The 17609-nt window shown below is 53.0% G+C and overlaps 8 protein-coding genes across 8 annotated transcripts; 2 read left to right on the plus strand and 6 right to left on the minus strand.

The window, feature by feature from the left end:
* Positions 1-1382: 1382 nt before the first annotated feature.
* On the minus strand, positions 1383-1845 carry J4E90_010706 (uncharacterized protein; the record flags this gene model as incomplete). The annotated part of the gene is made up of 2 exons (XM_051440218.1): positions 1383-1527; positions 1610-1845. The coding sequence occupies 2 exons, from the start codon at positions 1843-1845 to the stop codon at positions 1383-1385; spliced, it is 381 nt and encodes a 126-aa protein (XP_051285862.1).
* A 1299-nt stretch (positions 1846-3144) lies between these two features.
* On the minus strand, positions 3145-5112 carry J4E90_010707 (uncharacterized protein; the record flags this gene model as incomplete). The annotated part of the gene is made up of 1 exon (XM_051440219.1): positions 3145-5112. The coding sequence occupies one exon, from the start codon at positions 5110-5112 to the stop codon at positions 3145-3147; it is 1968 nt and encodes a 655-aa protein (XP_051285863.1).
* A 923-nt stretch (positions 5113-6035) lies between these two features.
* J4E90_010708 (uncharacterized protein) lies at positions 6036-7497 on the plus strand (the record flags this gene model as incomplete). The annotated part of the gene is made up of 3 exons (XM_051440220.1): positions 6036-6094; positions 6172-6472; positions 6526-7497. 3 exons carry the CDS (start codon positions 6036-6038, stop codon positions 7495-7497), a joined length of 1332 nt encoding a protein of 443 aa, XP_051285864.1.
* Positions 7498-7707: 210 nt separating this feature from the next.
* On the minus strand, positions 7708-8652 carry J4E90_010709 (uncharacterized protein; the record flags this gene model as incomplete). The annotated part of the gene is made up of 1 exon (XM_051440221.1): positions 7708-8652. The coding sequence occupies one exon, from the start codon at positions 8650-8652 to the stop codon at positions 7708-7710; it is 945 nt and encodes a 314-aa protein (XP_051285865.1).
* An 820-nt stretch (positions 8653-9472) lies between these two features.
* On the minus strand, positions 9473-10312 carry J4E90_010710 (putative secondary metabolism biosynthetic enzyme; the record flags this gene model as incomplete). The annotated part of the gene is made up of 3 exons (XM_051440222.1): positions 9473-9544; positions 9598-10223; positions 10273-10312. The coding sequence occupies 3 exons, from the start codon at positions 10310-10312 to the stop codon at positions 9473-9475; spliced, it is 738 nt and encodes a 245-aa protein (XP_051285866.1).
* An 881-nt stretch (positions 10313-11193) lies between these two features.
* J4E90_010711 (uncharacterized protein) lies at positions 11194-12996 on the minus strand (the record flags this gene model as incomplete). The annotated part of the gene is made up of 4 exons (XM_051440223.1): positions 11194-12018; positions 12232-12439; positions 12486-12686; positions 12827-12996. The coding sequence occupies 4 exons, from the start codon at positions 12994-12996 to the stop codon at positions 11194-11196; spliced, it is 1404 nt and encodes a 467-aa protein (XP_051285867.1).
* Positions 12997-14587: 1591 nt separating this feature from the next.
* On the plus strand, positions 14588-15025 carry J4E90_010712 (uncharacterized protein; the record flags this gene model as incomplete). The annotated part of the gene is made up of 2 exons (XM_051440224.1): positions 14588-14592; positions 14620-15025. 2 exons carry the CDS (start codon positions 14588-14590, stop codon positions 15023-15025), a joined length of 411 nt encoding a protein of 136 aa, XP_051285868.1.
* Positions 15026-15697: 672 nt separating this feature from the next.
* J4E90_010713 (uncharacterized protein) lies at positions 15698-17450 on the minus strand (the record flags this gene model as incomplete). Its single annotated transcript, XM_051440225.1, has 5 exons — positions 15698-16317; positions 16365-16506; positions 16556-16940; positions 16993-17149; positions 17204-17450. The coding sequence occupies 5 exons, from the start codon at positions 17448-17450 to the stop codon at positions 15698-15700; spliced, it is 1551 nt and encodes a 516-aa protein (XP_051285869.1).
* Between the last annotated feature and the right edge of the window lie 159 nt (positions 17451-17609).

Genomic DNA, 17609 nt, shown 5'->3' on the forward strand with positions numbered 1-17609 from the left:
TGAAGGGAATTGAGCTTGTAGATCAGGGAGCGTAAATAAAAGGAAGCAAGAAAGCTATGTCCAAGCGAGCGGAAGAAACCAACAAACAACCTGTCAATACATATCCATCACATCCTCATCACTGTCACAACCACCCGCTCTAGATACCCATCCGCCCCATCCAATCTCATCCAACCATCACAACAAGCTTAACAAACAAGTCCCTCACGCGTCCCCTAAAAGCTACTCCGGACGCACACGTACCACTCTCTGTACCACAGCCAACCCATCACACCCCCATACAACTGTACCCGCAAGCGCCCTTGCACAACAGATTCTTCTTAACAGCCTTGCACACCTGTTCATCGTAACAAGCACCTGTCTTCTTTCTTACTTCCTTGGGGAGGCAGTGGTTCACCTATGGGAGGAAATTGTCAGAATGGGTTGTTTGGAGTTGTGGAGTGGGTGCGTAAGTGGCAGGGTCTCGAAACGTTTGGGTTACAAGAAAGGAGTGACATTGATGGTTAGGAGTTGGTATAAGGAGAAGCACGTACCTTGGTGTAGAGATCGATGACGAGGGCGCATGTGTGACAGACGTTTGTTGGGCTGTCGGTCATGATTTGGCGTTCTGCTAGTTCGAGGGAGATGATGGGGTTGGCGGTGGCGACGGTGGTGAGGGCTACGAGGAAGAGGGTTGGAAATTTCATGGTGTTGGTAACTGGTTGAGTGCTTTTTCTGCGGTGGAATAGAGTGGAGTTGGGTGGTATAGAGAAGAGTGAGTGTGGATTGATGGAGCTGATGGGTCGCTGTGCTGGACTATTTCTACAGGCACGATGATCCAAGTATTTATCTACCTACAGTGAATGATGGAGTTGCAATCGTGTTTCCTGTGTTGGTTAGTCGAGGTTTCTTTCATGTTCGTATCGTCTGGTAGGTCGTTGGGTAGGCCGCATGGACTTTCCTTTATTCGTCCCTTGCGAACTGTTTGGAATGTGCGAAGCGACAAAACATACAGCGGATAGTACGGCGAGGATCGCCGGATCAGTATCAGCATCCGATTCTGAATGGTAGTGATGCATCTTATAGCTAACCAATCTCTCACACCAACATGCCACCATGGTAGGATCCGCAGACTTGGCAATATCTCTTCGTATTATGTTGATTCCTAGAGTTCGAGCAACACGCTCTGCCTTCGTTCTAGTCTCGTCCTTCAATACAGCTTCTTTGTATGCACCTACGCGTGTCAACAAGTCTACTCATCTGCCCGGCGAGATGTTCGATCAAGATCACAGAGGTTGTTGACCTTTTGTCCAATATCACACCGGGAAGATGAGCAGACTTATCGACAAGCGTAGGCACACACGCTCGAAGACTACATCGTACCCCGCCACGCCTAAGCACACTTAACCACCCCGTCCACCCCTCTCATCCTGCATGCCAATGGCTGGGTCGGGCGCCTCGGGAAACTCTTTCTTTGCCTTCTCCTTCCCACCAGCAGAGTCTTTTCCTTCAGTCGCGTGACCACCGCTGCCCTCTTTTTGTGCGCTGCTTCATGGTATTAGCCGTATGTTGCGATAAGCCACGTTCGTTGCCTTCCGTCCCCTTATGTATGTTGCTGGAAACCACTCACTCTATGCCTGCCTTTGCATTGCTCTCCTGGACGTTGTGTGTGTCGCCCTGCTTGACCTTCTCTTGTACCGCATGCGGGCTATCGCTGTCGTATTTGTCCGTCTTGGTCTTTGAGTTGGTGCTTAGGTTATTGGGGTATTGCTCGACGCGTCTTGAGGTCGAGAGGGAGAAAGGGCGTGCGGACGGGGCGGTGAGGCGTAGGGTCCTTGTGGACCGGATCATGTTGTTGCGAAACATGGTGGGTTGGCTCGTCGAGCTTCGAGCTGTCTATTACGTAGGTGGTGAGGGTTGAAGGTAAGGTTGTGTATGTGTCAATTGGGTCGATTTGATGGTTGAAGTCAGGGTGGATGGAGGTAAGGAAGCAAAAGTCTAGAAGAGACCGAGGTATGCAAAAGCAAATGACGCATGACGCGATTGCACATTTCAGCTAGCAATGATGATGTATGACGCTCTCTCCAATTGTACCTGGCATGGCTGGCGGCATGCGGGTCATAGCTCCACCTGACGCGCCTTACCGCATGGGGGTTGCATCTACCCCTCCCCCACATTTCGCGATTTGAGCCTCATCGCGAAGACGGGCCCAGGCTAGCATCCTTGAACGCGCATCGTGCCGAAATATACATTGAAGGCCGTCAGAAGAACCGACTTTGTTCAACACTTCAACACATATTCGTCCAGCGCCACAGACGTTGCACAGCAGACAAAGACCACGAGCGGCACAACAAGACCATCACTAACATGGCCGACCAAAAAGACTGGAAAGCAGAGGACTTCCCTTGCACCCTGTACGCTTTCAGTCCCTATCAGATGCCATTCACATCCCTAACACGACCTCAGCACCCTAAACATCCCCTTCCCAACCCCCCACCTCGCCTCAACCGCCTCCCGCGCCCTCTCCGTCGACGCCGAACTCTCACCCCTCGTCCGCCGCGCATTCACGCTCACCACACCACCCTCCCCCTCATCCTCATCCACAGAACAAAGCGTCCTACAAGTAAACTACGCAGCAACCACCAACCGCATGTTGCGCGTCGCCGTGAACGGATTCATAGAGAGCATAGGCGTTGTGATTGGTGTGATGAAGGATTTAGACACGGATGTCGTTTATGAGGCAACGAAGGAGGGGCTGGAGGGTGTGCAGGGGTTGGATAGGGAGAAAGTGGGCTGAGGAGAGGCATGGGAAGTAATAGTATTCAAGTGCAGATCTGCAAGGCTGGAAAGTGCGATGAGGAAGACCGGGGAGGAGAGGGAAGGCGCGAAGAGCGTTGGAGAGTCGACGACGATGATAGACAAGCCCACCACACGCACGAGGGGGAGACCAAGAGATCGACAAGGAAGAATGCAAGTCGCGGACGGACAAGGGCTGGAGCTCTACAAATCATGAGATGGCCTCCGGGATAGGTAGAGGATGAGGAAGTCATCTCGTGTTATGCTGCAATACCATGCATATATACATATCCAATCATATCGCCATGCCGCTCATCCATGCTTCTCGTTTCGCACGCCAGTAACCGCACGACCACCGCATCTTCATCCCTATTCCTTCGCATCCGGCTCCTCGTCACCCTTCTCATCCTCCGCCTTCCTCTTCTGCGCTGGATTTCCTTCCAGAACCGCCATCTTCGCCTCTGGCACCATGGATGGCGCCACTGGCGCATGCTCCGGCGGTTTCTCAGCTGGCATAGGCGGATACACGCCGTCATCTCTAATCTGCCAGCCATCGATCTTGAGAAGGTTCCACCTCTCCTTGATCTTGCATCGGACTAGTTCGCCTGTCGTACGCGCATCCTCGTAGCTGTCGTGGCCAGCAGCGCCTCCTTGTTGGATCTGCTCGCCAAGGTGGTCGGACGCCAGCTTTCGCAGGCCGAATCGGAAGGGGAGACCACTTGGGTTTGGATATAGGAGTACGGTGTCGATGATGGTGGGGTGGACAAGGCGGATAGTGTTGAGGTCGTTTTCGAGAGCATGGCCGAGGACAGGGGTGGTGGGAGAGACGTGTGAGAGAAACAGGTCTCTTGCTGCGTGGGGTGATTCGACGATACGTAGGTCTTTGCGGACGGGTTTCGGATTTCCTGGGTCATATGGCTTCGCGTTCAAGAACTGGTCTGCGGTGATGCCAGAGAAGCGGGTGTTAAAGTCCAAAACGTGTCCAAGTGGGCGGACCAGCACGTCGACAAGAGGCTTGTGTTGTGGCCATGTGATGACTGTGAGACGAAGCATCTCAAGGCCGTTGGTGGTATAGCCCATCTCGCAGTCGAAGCAAACAGCGGTGTCCTTCGGTACTTTGTCGTTCTCCGGCGTTTCGACAAAGGGCATGATGAGTGACAGTCGATTTGGATCTTTGACGTTGTACACGTGGGTAGGATGTGTAGTGCAGCCCGGTGACCCTACCTCCCCGTTGCAGCAACTGAACTTTGTAGATTCTGGGGCGACACCTCTTGTTTTCCTTGGAAAAACGCGCCTCCCCCAGTGATGCTTGCACTGCCCTCCTGTTGTAAGCGCTCCATCTTCTTCTCGCCGCTCTGAGAAGACCTGGAAGCGAGTATTGCAGCGGTCACACTGTTCCCAACCGCCAGCTGCTTCGAGCGCCAACTTTGTCTCGTTGAGATCGGCCTCAGCAGGTACCTTGGTCACATAGCCGTGCTGGTCTAATCCATCCTGCGGGCACACAAGCCTGGGGAGGAACGTTATCTCTTCTTTCGCTGTAAGGCCCGTGTCTATCCTCTTGGGTGGTGCTTTCTTTGGTGGCTCTCCACTCTCCTTGGCTACCGCATCGCGCCGTTCCTTTACCCATTCCTCTGCCGGCATGCCTTTTAACTTGACCAACCGCTGCTTGAGTATGTTCTCGTATACCGAGGGGTTTGATGTAGCTATCCTTTCTTCTTCGTCAACTGCTAGCTTGTTGAGCTGGTTTGCGGATAGATGCAGCGCTTTGATCTCAGGCTTGACTGCTTTGAGGATCTTATCGTTCTGCGGCTTCATGTAGGAATGTAGCGCCTTAAGCAGAGCAACCCGTTTGGTGAAGGTGGCTGGTTCTTTGTTGAGTTTGCGTGGCATCAAAGTAACAGGAGCATCGGGTTTGACGGCAGCCTTGGGCGCAGTTGCAGCCGGAGGTGGTGATACTGGCCGCGTGGCAGACTTGGGGAGAGTAGAGGTAGCGGCATTTGCGATAGATGCTTTAGAAGGGGCAGGGTCAGCAGCCGCAGGCCCATTGTTTGTTGTTGGTGTCTTGTTCTTGGGTATGTCCGTGCTGACCAAGACATCGGGCGTGTTCTGGGCCGACGTAGACTTGGTGACAGTGAGTGCTTTCTTGTCGTGGTCAAGCTTCAGCCTCTTCGCGATTGGCTCCGAATCATATGTTGCTGCAGCTGGCGATGGAGATCGTCGTGTTGTAGTGGATTTTGTAGAATCGTGACCGAAGATGCAGTGAGGCAGCTCGCACTTGGCACCCGAGGGACATGCTACGTTGGCAAAGCTTCTGTAAGCTGGTACTGAAGGCCACATGATGGCTTCGCTTGCGACTTATCCTTTCCTGTGAGTAGGTACAATGCCAAGCCTAATGCGCCAGTGACCAACCTGAGAAAAGGCTAAACACCCTGGAGCCTACGTTAAAGTTAGCTCACCTATTTTGCAAGTTTTTGATCTGATGTAGTCTGCAGACCTGTTTAGTGTTTTTCTTGTGAAAGGTGCTAGGCTAGAGCTGACGAAGAGCTATACGGCCAATGGATGCAATGTATGAGAACTGGCCTTGGGTCTGACGCCACACACACGCTTGATTGCACGATTTTGCGACGGTATGAAGGAGTGATGGTCAAGCTTTCAACATCTCATTGCATAGGAAAAGATTGGTGTAGATGCAAAGGCGGCTGGTGTAATAGCCTGCGCGTTAACGGTCGCCTCGTAGCTTCAACAAGAACACTCTCGTGGAACGCGCTGCGACCGAGACTACTAGCAAACTCCAGTATGAGCTTCAGCTGGCCCAAAAGAGCTAGAGCGGGCTAGACGGTGAAGGTGAGGGATGAGGTGAGATCGCATCTCAGCCCTGTAGATTGTTTAGCGCTAGCCGCAGGGTCCACGGACGCGGGCGGGCGAACTTGCGACGGCGATCCGCCTTAATTCCGTCATGACGCGGTGATGCAACCTGTGCGCATCTCCAGGCCGCCTCCCTTTCACCCTCCAGTCAGCGTCAATACCCTTGAATATATGCGCAATTTTGCTTGAGTGAACCTGCGCATCTACACATCATATCCTGACAGACTCGCCACTTTCCGCGACATCACAAGTGTCCTCGTCGCATAGGAATTGCTTTTCGGACCGCGCGCGTCTCGGGTCATACTGCGCCTTTCGGACGACTTGTGGACGCCCGAGCGATATACAAATACTGCGCCTTTCACCGTGATACCCAGACCAGCTAAGATATCTTCGACATGTCTACCTCCATGAGCACCTCTAAGAAAGCCGACCACCTGTGTGTCCTCGTTCATGGGTACGTCCCCGTCTCCGTCGCACGCCTTATCGTCTCTTATCATGACAAGAAGGAACACTGTCGCTGACCACACCCAGCCTCTGGGGCAAGCCTGAGCACCTCAAATACGTCAGCACTACTCTAGGCGAACGACATCCAGAAGACAAACTGCACATCCTCGTGGCCAAGCGCAACGCTGGCAGCTTCACGTACGATGGCATCGATACCGGTGGCGAGCGCGTGGCAGAAGAGGTGGAGAGAAAGTTGGATGAGCTCGCTGAGGCTGGACACGACATAACGAAGATCAGTGTCGTTGGCTACTCGCTGGGAGGCTTGATAGCACGCTATGCTATCGGCCTGCTGTTCCACAGAGGCATCTTCGAGAAGATACAACCAGTCGTATGTCTACACTGCCCTCCACGACTCTCAATCCAGTAAACTAACATCACCAGAATTTCACAACGTTTGCGACACCACACCTCGGCGTACGAACACCCCTCAAAGGCTACCACAGCCACATCTGGAACGTCTTAGGTGCCCGAACACTCTCCATGAGCGGGAGACAACTCTTTGGCGTGGACAAGTTTAGGGATACAGACAGATCACTTCTAGCCGTACTTGCGGACCCCGAAAGCATCTTCATCCGAGGCCTTGCCCAATTCAAGCATCGGAGTCTATACGCGAACGTCGTGAATGATCGAACAGTCACATACTACACCGCCGGTATCTCGCAAACCGACCCTTTTGTCGACCCGGACGACATCAAGATAAACTATATCCCAGACTACGAAGATGTTATCGTTGACGGCGAACACCCCGTCTCGCAAAAGGAGCCAGAAGAGCCTCCAGCGCTATCACAGCGGCTGGTACAGGGTACATGGACGATACTGGGACGGACCGGCATTGTCGCAGCCTTGACAGTCCTTGTACCAATCGGCGTGTCAGCTTTCCTCATCAACTCGGCATTCCAATCGATTCGCAGCCAGCAACGGATAAGACTGCATGAGGAAGGCAGATCAGGCATCGACTACGCGCGCTATCGCATACCGCTCATGATCAATGCCGTACGGCGCGAGGCCGAGGGCATGTACGAAAACGCAAATCACGTCCAGAGCCAAGAATATCTGAGCGAGAGCTACGAACACGTAGGGTCTGCTTCTCCACGCAAGGACGAGTCCAGATCCGACGTTGACTCGATACAAGAGCAAAAGGAGGCCGCGACTCCCACTTTCCCCACGCTGGCTCTTACCCAAGAACAATTCGGAATGATCGAAGCGCTGGACAACGTTGGCTTCACGAAGCACCCAGTCTACATTCACAACCATCGACACTCGCATGCGGCTATCGTTGTACGCATGAACAAGCCTTCTTTCAATGAGGGCAAGGTGGTCATCAAGCACTGGCTAGACAATTTCGAACTATGATCAAGTCACGGGTGGTTATTTTCTGTTTGCATTTACAGCGTGGCGCATGGAGTATCTTCGGGATGGCATTCTCAGGATATAGAAGCAGTTTCCTTTTCGGCAAGGTAAATCTTGGTCACTTTGTTTATGTAGGTGTTTTCAATTACGAATGTTTAATGGGTTACTACACCCCCACTAGTGCGTCTTCACAACACCCTCCTCCTCTAATAACTAACCCACTGGTGCCGCTTCAACTTCATCTTCGTCCGACTCACACCCATCCTCGTCCTCGTCCGACTCCCCCTCATCCTCATCCACATCCAACTCCCCCTCCTCCCCCGCAAACCGAAACGTCAACCCACTCAAAACCTTTGCTCGAAAATCCACCCGACACATAATCTCCACCCTCACAACCTCATACTTCGCCGTCTCATACACCCTCAACGCATCTTCCTGCTCCTGCGACACAACCTCGTACGCGCAGCCTTCCACACACGTGCCAGGGTTATTGACCAGCGCTTTGTACTTGCCAGCCCACGTTCTGATTTTTCCTGAGTGAATCATAGCTGGTAAGAGCGTGTGTTGGTGGTCTGGTGGCGAGTTGAATAGGTGGGCTAGTTGCGAACTGTTGGCTAGGGTGCCGTAGAAGAAGTACCATACTGGGAATTGGTTTTGTGCTGGCAGGCATTCAGGGCCGGTGATGTTTTGGGTGCGACGGTGAGGTAGTGTGGTGTCGTAGCCTAGAGTTGGGTATGCGGAATATGGAGAGAGCGTTTTGCGTGCGATGTTGATGGGGATGAAGGTTGGTGAGATGGTGGGGTATGCCTCCGCAAGCCATTTCTTGATTGTTGGGATGTCGATGTCGCGGATTTGACAGAATGTCGCAGCGCCGTTTTCGCCTTGCCCTTGGTGAATTTGGGGTTGGGTGGGGAGGATGGCGGCAGAGGCGAGGATTGTGGGGGTAATGGGTGCGGTGATCTTGAAGAGGTAGTCCATCTTGCTCGATTTGCGCTTGGGGGTTCCATTCGCTGGTGTCTGGTATTTGGTGGCTCGGATGAGATCTTCTAGCTCGGAGGACAGCTTGGGCGCCGCAGTATGATCGAATGGCGCGGAATCGCCGGTCAGTTCGTCCAGCGCGTTCATGCCTTCTAGATCTAGATCGTCGGGGTATTCCATGGTGTTTGTGAGGGTTAGGTGTTTGTGAGGGTGTTTTTCCGCTGCAGGTCGCGCCTTCACACTCTTTATGAATAGTTTTCCTCCTTTTTGAGTCACAGCCACACGTTTTACCGCACCTTGGTTGCTGTTCGATGTATCCAGTGGTACTACAGTGAGCCAATAGACCACGACGTGTTACTCGCAGCACCCATACTTTATACCAACACATACTTTTGAGGCTTACATTGTTCTGCGTCACCGTAGGCTGTCATTGTGGAATCTACTAAGTTCCTCCTAGGTGTCGCAAAGCTTGTGGAAACTTTTGTTCCCGCGGGCTTTTAGATTCCAGCCCGACGTTCGTCGCTCCTCCAGAAGGGAGTCTCATAGATGAGAGAAGAATAATTCCTGGGAAAGATTGAAGAAAGCAGGTGATGGGCTCTTTCCAAGATTGTTCCTACGTGTATGGGTAGCGAGGGTGGGTACAGCGGGCAGCCACGAGGCGGTGCACGCTAGATGCTAGACTACAGCACTTTCGATATGGCCCTTCTACGACGCATCAGAAGCACTCAGCATGAAATACGCACTCAAAAGACTGTTCAGTTATTCCATTTCGACGTCTCAAAGAAATGGGAACAAATTAGGGTGCGAGAAAGGATCATGAGAACACTTAAATTGGCAGGGCAGGATCAACTTGCGAAAGCGGCATGGGCGGCACGAGCGGCGTTGCGGAACCAGTGCACTAGTGCTAGGCTTGCACCTACATAGATCCCCCATACTGGACTTCGAATCCTCTTGACTGACTAGAAACGACAACATCCCGAGTGAGCAAAAGCGACCCAGATCACCACTTGAAGTCCCCGCCCTCGATCGTGGGAAAGTGTCCCGAGGTCTCCTCCCTTGTGGCCTTGTCGATCTACGTATCGTCAGCACGAATTCTGCACAGTAGGTGAGCGATCAGAAACTTACCGTCGACACCAAGAAATTGGCACTGTCCTCAACAGTAATGAACGCCTTCTCCATACCAAACGTCTTCGCTCCCTCGTTACCCATATCAGTCTGCACAAATCCAGGATCAAGCACAAACGCGGTAAGCTCCGGGTGATCAAAGTGCGCCTTGCAAACCATCCAGTGCAACATGACTTTGGACATTCCATACGCAGCCATGGGGAACGGACGGCTCTCCATACCGGTGATGCTAGCGATGGGAGTTCCGAGCGCAGCGAACTTGGGGTTGGACGATTTCAGTAGCATGGGCAGCACAGCTTGGAAGAGGAGAAGGGGTCCGTAGGCGTTTACTTCGACGTGCGACTTGAGCACGTCGAGAGAGACTGAGGCAACGGGGGCGTAGTCCGAGGAGATGCCGGCGTTGGCGATGACGGTGTCGATGGTGGTGATGCCTTGGTTCTTGAGTTCTTCGATGGCCTTCTTCGAGCCTTCGGTGTCGCGGCTGTCGTAGGCGATGACGATGAGCTTGCTGTCTTTGCCGGCAGGGAGGGACTTGAGCGACTCCGCGGAGCTGGTGGTGCGTGCTACGGCAATGACGGTGTTGTTTGGGCGCGCCAGGTAGTTCTCGACCATTGCCTTTCCGAGACCTGGAGAATGGTTAATTAAACATCGGTTGATAGAGTAGGTGAGAAGTACCTCTAGCAGCGCCAGTGATGAGGTAAGTTGTTCCTGCCATAGTGGAGAAATTGTCGCTGGGAGTTGACGAGTTGGAAGTCTTTTTGCTGGTAGATTGATCTGTGTTTGAGCCGACGGACTTGAAGCAGGAGAACAATGCAGAGAAGGGTGACATGTATGGGTTGTTTGATCAGCACAGTTGTCTACTTAACCGTCGACGTACGATCATGTTTGGCTGAATTGATAAGCCGAACTCGAAGGAGCGCGCACGTGTGACATAGTTTCCATCTTTGTCAGCTCGGTCAATCGCAAGCGCGAGCAATTGCGGCTGAGATGTCAGCAGATACAAAGACAAAGACATATTGTGTTGCAAATGTAGACTTGATGCACGGACGACGCCGCAATTCCATGGGATGCTGACCTTGCATGATTAGTGTAACATAATCGACGGCCCGCTCTCCACGTTTCGGGTGAGCAACTTCGACGAGTGCCGCTGGCCTGGAACGCTAGAAACGCCACACTGGTTGCCTTTGCTGATTGCCTTATATCGACCTCGCCGGGCGTTCAGCCGCGCATACCTTGGTCTGCAGCCCCCAATCCTCACCGGTACCTGTTGCCAAGCTGTGTGTTTACAAATCGACGCGGAAATGGAAGTGCGCGCGTGCGGTCTTGACGAAGCCGCCTGCTAAGGCACAGAAGATGATCAAATTCAGGAACAAAAGAACATCAGTAGTAAGCTGACCCGTGCCATCATTCTCAAAGTCGACAGCCAATGAATACAACTATGTAATTAACGAAAGTTCTGGAGCACTTCTCCCAAGTTACAACAAGCCTACTCAATTTGGCCAACACCGAAAGATCACCGAACCGCCACATTTAAGGCTACTATCCCTTCTCACGCCGCAGCCCAATTGAGCTACATCGTCCTCCTTCGATCACGGTCTACGCCCTGCACAAGCGCCCATCGCTCGCCACATTCCACGCATCGCTGCCGACGATGGTGGGGCCATAAAACAGATCATCTGGATCGTACTCCTTCTTGATCTTGCGCAGCTTGTCGTAATTCCCACCGTAGAAGTCCTCTTTCCACGTCGGATTCGCAAAGTTGGCCTCGTTCAAGTACGAACCGGCGCCTGGTGTGACAGCTTCGAGTTTGGGTATGATGACGTTGTTGATCTCGTCGATTTGAGCCAGGTTGAAGTTCCAGGGTTGGTTGTATTGCCACTGTAGCTGCGCGAGGACGTTCATGTTGGCTTCACGCCACTGTGGGGCCACGGCGTTGGGTGCGATGGCATCTCGGGTTGAAGAGCCGACCCCAACTAGCGCAATCATTGCGTCGGTGGTTTCTGTGAGGTCGCGCAGGACTGATACAAATTCTGCTGTGTTGTTCTGTAGAACGGGCCGAGGGACGAAGCGCCCACCGCTGATTCGGTCTATCAGCTGCCACTCCGGCGGAATGAAGTAGATGTTGTAGAAGTCCATGAAGGTGGGAAAGGTGGTGACATTAACTGAGTATTCGAGTCCCAAACTGTCCAGCTTCGTCGTGACTGGTGCAATTAGATCTTGCACGTCGGCCTCGTCTCTGTCGGGGAGTACGAGAGGTGAAACGCTGAACGACGTGGGTGACAAGATGCCAATGGCTGTTGCGCCACCGTCGACAAGAGCGGGTATGTTCGAGAGCCATGCTTCAACACCGGCCCATAATGTGTCGTTGGATTCGTTTGCGTCCGCTGAAAAAGAGAGAGAACCAACAGCCACGACACCGTCCTTGAACGCTCGCACTGTCAGTGATACCACCACGCCGTACGTGCCTGGTCCCCCGCCACTCAAGGCCCAATAGAGATCTGGGTTTTTGCTTGGGGTGGCGGTAATCAGCGTCCCATTGGCGAGCACAACTTCTCATTCCAATGCCTGATCGGCCCCCATGCCATAGGTGCTGGTCAAGGAGCTGTGCCCTCCGCCTTGAGCAAAACCACCTACCAGGCCGACCGTTGGGCAGCTTCCGGAAACGATGCGCAGACCTGCCTTTGAGACCACGGGGAGAGCATCCTCGCCAACAACTCCAGCGCCCATCTTCACAGCTGGGCCGCTGTAGTACGTGCTGTTGTAGTTGCTGATAACCTCAACTGACTTGAGTTTGTGGGTCCACAGTCCAAGTGATCCTGCTCCCACGTTTTTACCCATGAAGCTAGATCTCTCAGTAAAATTCTACACTGTGGGCTTGTGGTACTCACTCATGACCCGTGTTTTTGATGACCAAACGGATGTTTTGCTTCTGAGCGAATCGAACACCGGCCTGGATGTCCTTGGCCGAAGAGACTGTAATGGTGTACGGAGAGTAGTTTCCGAGTTCGCAAGGCTTCGAGCGTTCTGTGAAGGGGCTGCACGCTTCTGTCTGGAAGTAGGCGCTCTGCACGGAAGTCGATGAGTTCTCACTAATTATTGTAAGTCTGCTATCATATCAAGACAGATGGGTCATGGAGGTTCTTACTGCACTGGAGGGAATGCCCAGCTGGCTTTGAGAGAGTTGCATGCTACTTCGTCATAATGCGGGTCATGACAGGGTGCAGCCAACGGAACGGTCGACACAAGCTTTCCATTGACTGCCTTGTTGAGAACATTCCACTGGCCAGGCGATGGCCAAGTGTGATCCTGAGGTAGCTCCCGACAGCTTGGACTGGCGCACAGTGCTACGGCTGCACACATAGCATACGTGACAGCCGTTCGGTACGATGGTAGAAACATGATAGATGATCGTTCCACGCCTGGATAAGTATACAGAATGACGAAGTGGTTGAAGACGATGCATGGCTCCGGTCTGGACATCTTCATTTTATATCCTCTTTGCCGCCCCAAATGGCCTCCCGTCTTCTCGCAAGCCACCACTGTCTAGGACGTGTGGCTTGATAAAAAGGCATCCTAGTAAGATCGAGACCAGTGAAGCTCATTCAAAAGAAGGCCTGGACGTCGCCAGAATTGACCGTGGCAGTTGGTGGAGTCATGAACCTCAGGAGTTCCACCCTTTGATTTGGCAGGCGCAGACGCCCCATGAACTCTTGGTACCAGATGCTATGTTTGGATGATGTGTATTCGTTGGTATCTCGCGTCGGCCGCCACCACCATGATAGCTCGTCTGAGACCCCCGAGGCTGATTGCACCTGAATAGTGCAGATAGCATCCCGTCCCGTCGAAGGTAGTGCCTCGGTTCGTTCTCAGCTACGCGCATGTGGGTGTATGATACGCCCGAGTAGCCTTGACGGTAAGTCCAGTGAGTTCATATTGTCGGAAGTATCCAGTAAGCGATCCTCGCGGGCTGAGGCGTAACTCAGTCTGAGAACACACAGTTCCCGGGGCACAGTCGCCTGCATGGGAAGGTCCCATAGTTGGCTGCGTTCTCTACATCATACGGGATAGCGATGCGTTGAACAGTCGCCAGTATCGCTTTGAACTTCTCACCGTGTATGTGTAAGCTTGTGGATAGCAGGAGATGTGGCATGATGCGAAGTGGGTTGTGTTGTTGATTGGCCGCGTGGCTATCACGTGATTGATCTAGGCCAAAACAGCGTTAGCTCTCGGCGCTAGATAGAGAACCAAACACCGAGCCGGGCTGAGATAGCCCACAGCACTCGGCCCCGTCTTCAGCAGGTGCCTGAGACCCTGCACATGTGCGCAGTCATCAACGTGAGATCTTAGCCATTCTTGCTCGCTATATAGCTCAAGCCTCCTGTCCGCCTTACCCATAAGCTGGCCAGAAGAACCACAAACGAAGAGGCTTACCACAGACGAAGAGGCTTACCAACAGCCCGTGCCGTAACGATGCAACCGTCCATGGATGCCGTGGAACGGCGAAAGATACAGAACCGACACGCACAGCGGCGCTTTCGCAGTAAGTGGTTTAGACTGCTAGAAGGCCCGAACCAAGGCCGGGCCCTAGTCCGAGTCAAAGGCGCCCTCTATCCTCATCGAGGCCTCTGCGGCTACTCGGCCCTTTGATACTGACCGTTCGGGCACTGCAGGCAAGAAGGCGACTCAAAACGGAGGAGAGCCGTTCACGACAGCGGCGGCACCGTCCGCTGCAGCTACAGCGAGCGGGCCAACTATACAGCCGCGCCCGCAGTCAAACCACGATGTGCTGGCATGGGGCAGCGAGGGAAGGCTATCCCACCCCCACGCAACTGGACTACAGACGTCGGAGCAAGACCAGGTGCCCCCATCGACGACCGCCAATAGCAGCCACACACTACAGGGGGACGCCACGATTACAGGGCTGCTCCGCCAACTTCAAGATCCGCTTACTTCGTCATCGTTGCGACCACAGTAAGATAATCTCAATGCTATGGCGTGGGGATCTGGCTGAGTGACATGCAGTCCGCAAATGAACATGACCGACTTCAACTTCCTACCGTCTATGACGCAATCACGTCATGCTGTGCTATGGCCCCACGACCCTCCAGCCGAGGCCATGGTCTTCAGTACTGACGATGCTGGGGGCTTCTACGCCGATCAAGACACGAATAGAACCACGTGGCCTGACACCGGACCGAGCCGCACCCAAAGTGGATCTGAAAGCAGCAATGATACGTCACAAATCAACACTCGTATAACCACCCCCAACCTCTTTGTCGATGGCCGTCTTGGACAAGACAACGACCTCGACGACGACGAGCCCTTTCAGACGAACCTCCACATCGCGGCTGAGGCTGGTCATGACAGCCTTGTAGGCCTCCTGCTGGGCTCAGGGTACACCGTCGATGAACCCGACAGGGTAAAGTAGCCGCCGCGAGTAGCTTTAAGAATATCTTACTAACTTCTAAGTAGTATGTATCTCTCTTAATACGTTTTAGCTGCGCAGTTATTAAGGTCATACTAAGATGTATCTCTCTTGCTATGCTAACAACGTAATAGTGACGGCAACACAGCTCTGCATAGGGCCAGTCTTGGTAAACATGTGAAGGTGATGTTGAGGCTACTCAAAGACGGTGCAAATCCCAACGCTATGAATGTTCACGGTTGGACTCCCGTACATATGGCCTTTTCTCTCGGCTCGATGGAGGTAGTAGAGGTCCTGGTCCGACATGGTGGTGATCTGAACAAACGTGCGAAAGGTAAGTTGAGCTGTGACAAATTCAAGGAAGCTCTTGCAGCGAAGGATCGATTGATTGATTGATATTGGTTTAACGCCTATATGTAACCTCCCAGGGGGCATTCTGGCGGGCACCGCCGAGGGCAAAGCGAAGGATCGAGGGCTTTCGCTTGAAAAATAGCTGGGGCTTGTTATTGCTGTTGTGAGCATTGGCTAAGGCTAAAGTGCGGCGAAGCAACGCAGAGTCTGTTAAAGGGATTCATGGCTTTTCGGGCTAATAGACAGTAAAAAACAATGAGTGCTTCGAGCCTGCACCTGAATTGTGCCTTCGAGCGATCAAGACTGCTCTCCCCGGACTCCCGCTCATTTTACCAGCACTCTCACCCCTTTGGTCGCCCGATCAGGAAACGGAATGAAATAATCGGCTTTCATCTCCACCGCAGCTCGCCCAGTCTCAAACAACTCGAGTTCGAGCCTACGAAAAACAACAGCCAGTCCAATATACAGCTCTGCGCGCGCCAGATTGATCCCAAGGCACATTCTTGGGCCCTTACTGAACGCAACTAGGTACTTACTTAGTGGCTCGCCATTCTTTGCCAACGCCTTCTCAAGCCAGCGCTCGGGCACGAACTCATGCGGCTTGTCCCAAATGCGCGGGTCCGTGTGCGTGTAGTACGCCGTCATGCTAAAGTCAGTACCGGCTGGGATAACGATGTCCTTGAACGTGATAGGCTCTTTGCGAGACCTGCGTGCTGTGCGTGAGGAGATGCCAATCGTGATGCGAAGGGTCTCGTTGACGATTGCGCTGAGGTACGGCAGTGCTTCCAGAGTGGCTAAAGACGGGGTCACGTGCGGGTCTGGAAACACAGTGCCTAGTTCTGCACGTAGCCTTGTCGCAATAGCCGGGTTCTCGAGGATATAGAATGTTGCTTTGGACAAGGCGGTTGATGTTGTTTCGACGCCGCCTGCAACAATGGACCCCCCTGGACATGTGAGTAGGGTGTCTTGAGTCGAAGATGGGTGGGCTTACCTTCATGCTTGAGTCTCTCAACCGCCTTTTCTTCGGTAGGCAGATCTGAGTCGAGAAGCTCGCTAAACACCGTTTTATGTTCGACATCCTTGTGTGCGTCGTTGGATCCAGACTTAATGGTGCGGATTTGGTCTTCGATTTCCTAGGTGGAGTCAGTGTCTACAATTCCATCGAAATCCCACGAGACCTACCCCATGGAATCCAAAGATAGCGCCCATGGCTGGATTCATTGCCACCGACCACCTTTGGGGGAGCGCCTGCAGCAGAGACAAGAGCCATGGGAAGTGGCCCATGGTATGCAGCGTCGTTGCGAGTTCCTTCGCCGCGTTGGTGAAGGGCGCTTCGAAGTTCGGATCTTCCATGTACTCGAACGAGCGCGCAAAGGCGTAGTGCGTGATGACGTCGAATGTCATGGCTGTGAAACAGTTGTTCATAATGGCTGGTCTGCCCGAACCCGCGAACTCGGTTTCCAGTCGATCACACAGCCGCTGCGCCTTTTGACTGATGAAGTCAGTGATGCCTGATATCTTCTGCTTGGAGAAGAATGGCGCCACCGCCGACCGGCGCATTCGGTGGCTGTGAGGTGTCAGTTGATACTGCTTCGGTGGGGGAATCCATGCTGCCTTACTGTTGATGCTCGATAGTGTCGAAACTCGAATGAGGAATACCAGTCCGATATTTCCACTCGATTTTCTTGTCGAATTGAGAGTTACTGGCGAATAGAACCTGCACGAAATCCGGATCTGCGATGTGCACCTCCCAAGGGTTGATGCGCACGATTGGACCTGCCATCAATCAACGTATGCCCAATTGATGAAGGACTAGATTGGAAGACGAACCATATCTTTCATGCCATTCTCCGAGCTTGAAGATCAATTGACCGCCCCGAAAGACATCGTGGTATGTTTCTACCCATCCCGTGACTGCGGCAAGCTTGGGCCCAGGAAATTTGGACAACGGACTGAAGAAAAGACGGTAGATCGCAAGCGATGTTCCCCACAGTAAGAGGAGAGCTGCAAGCAAAATCAAGCGCAGTGTTGTGCTAGACAAAGACCGCTGGAATTCTTCAAACTGCTTGAAAGTCATGTTGGGATTATGCAGCGTCTTGCGACTGATGAATTTCGCTAGAGACCTGAGCTCCTCATGTTTAAAGCCTTGCTTGCCAATATTTGGTGCCATACGGGAAACGTCGGTCATGTGAGAGCGATGCATAGTAATCGTTTCCGTTCAGTTCACTGTCATCCG

The sequence above is a fragment of the Alternaria incomplexa genome (genome assembly GCF_024043165.1).
Source record: "Alternaria incomplexa strain BMP 0042 chromosome Unknown scaffold_26, whole genome shotgun sequence".
Classification (NCBI taxonomy): domain Eukaryota; kingdom Fungi; phylum Ascomycota; class Dothideomycetes; order Pleosporales; family Pleosporaceae; genus Alternaria; species Alternaria incomplexa.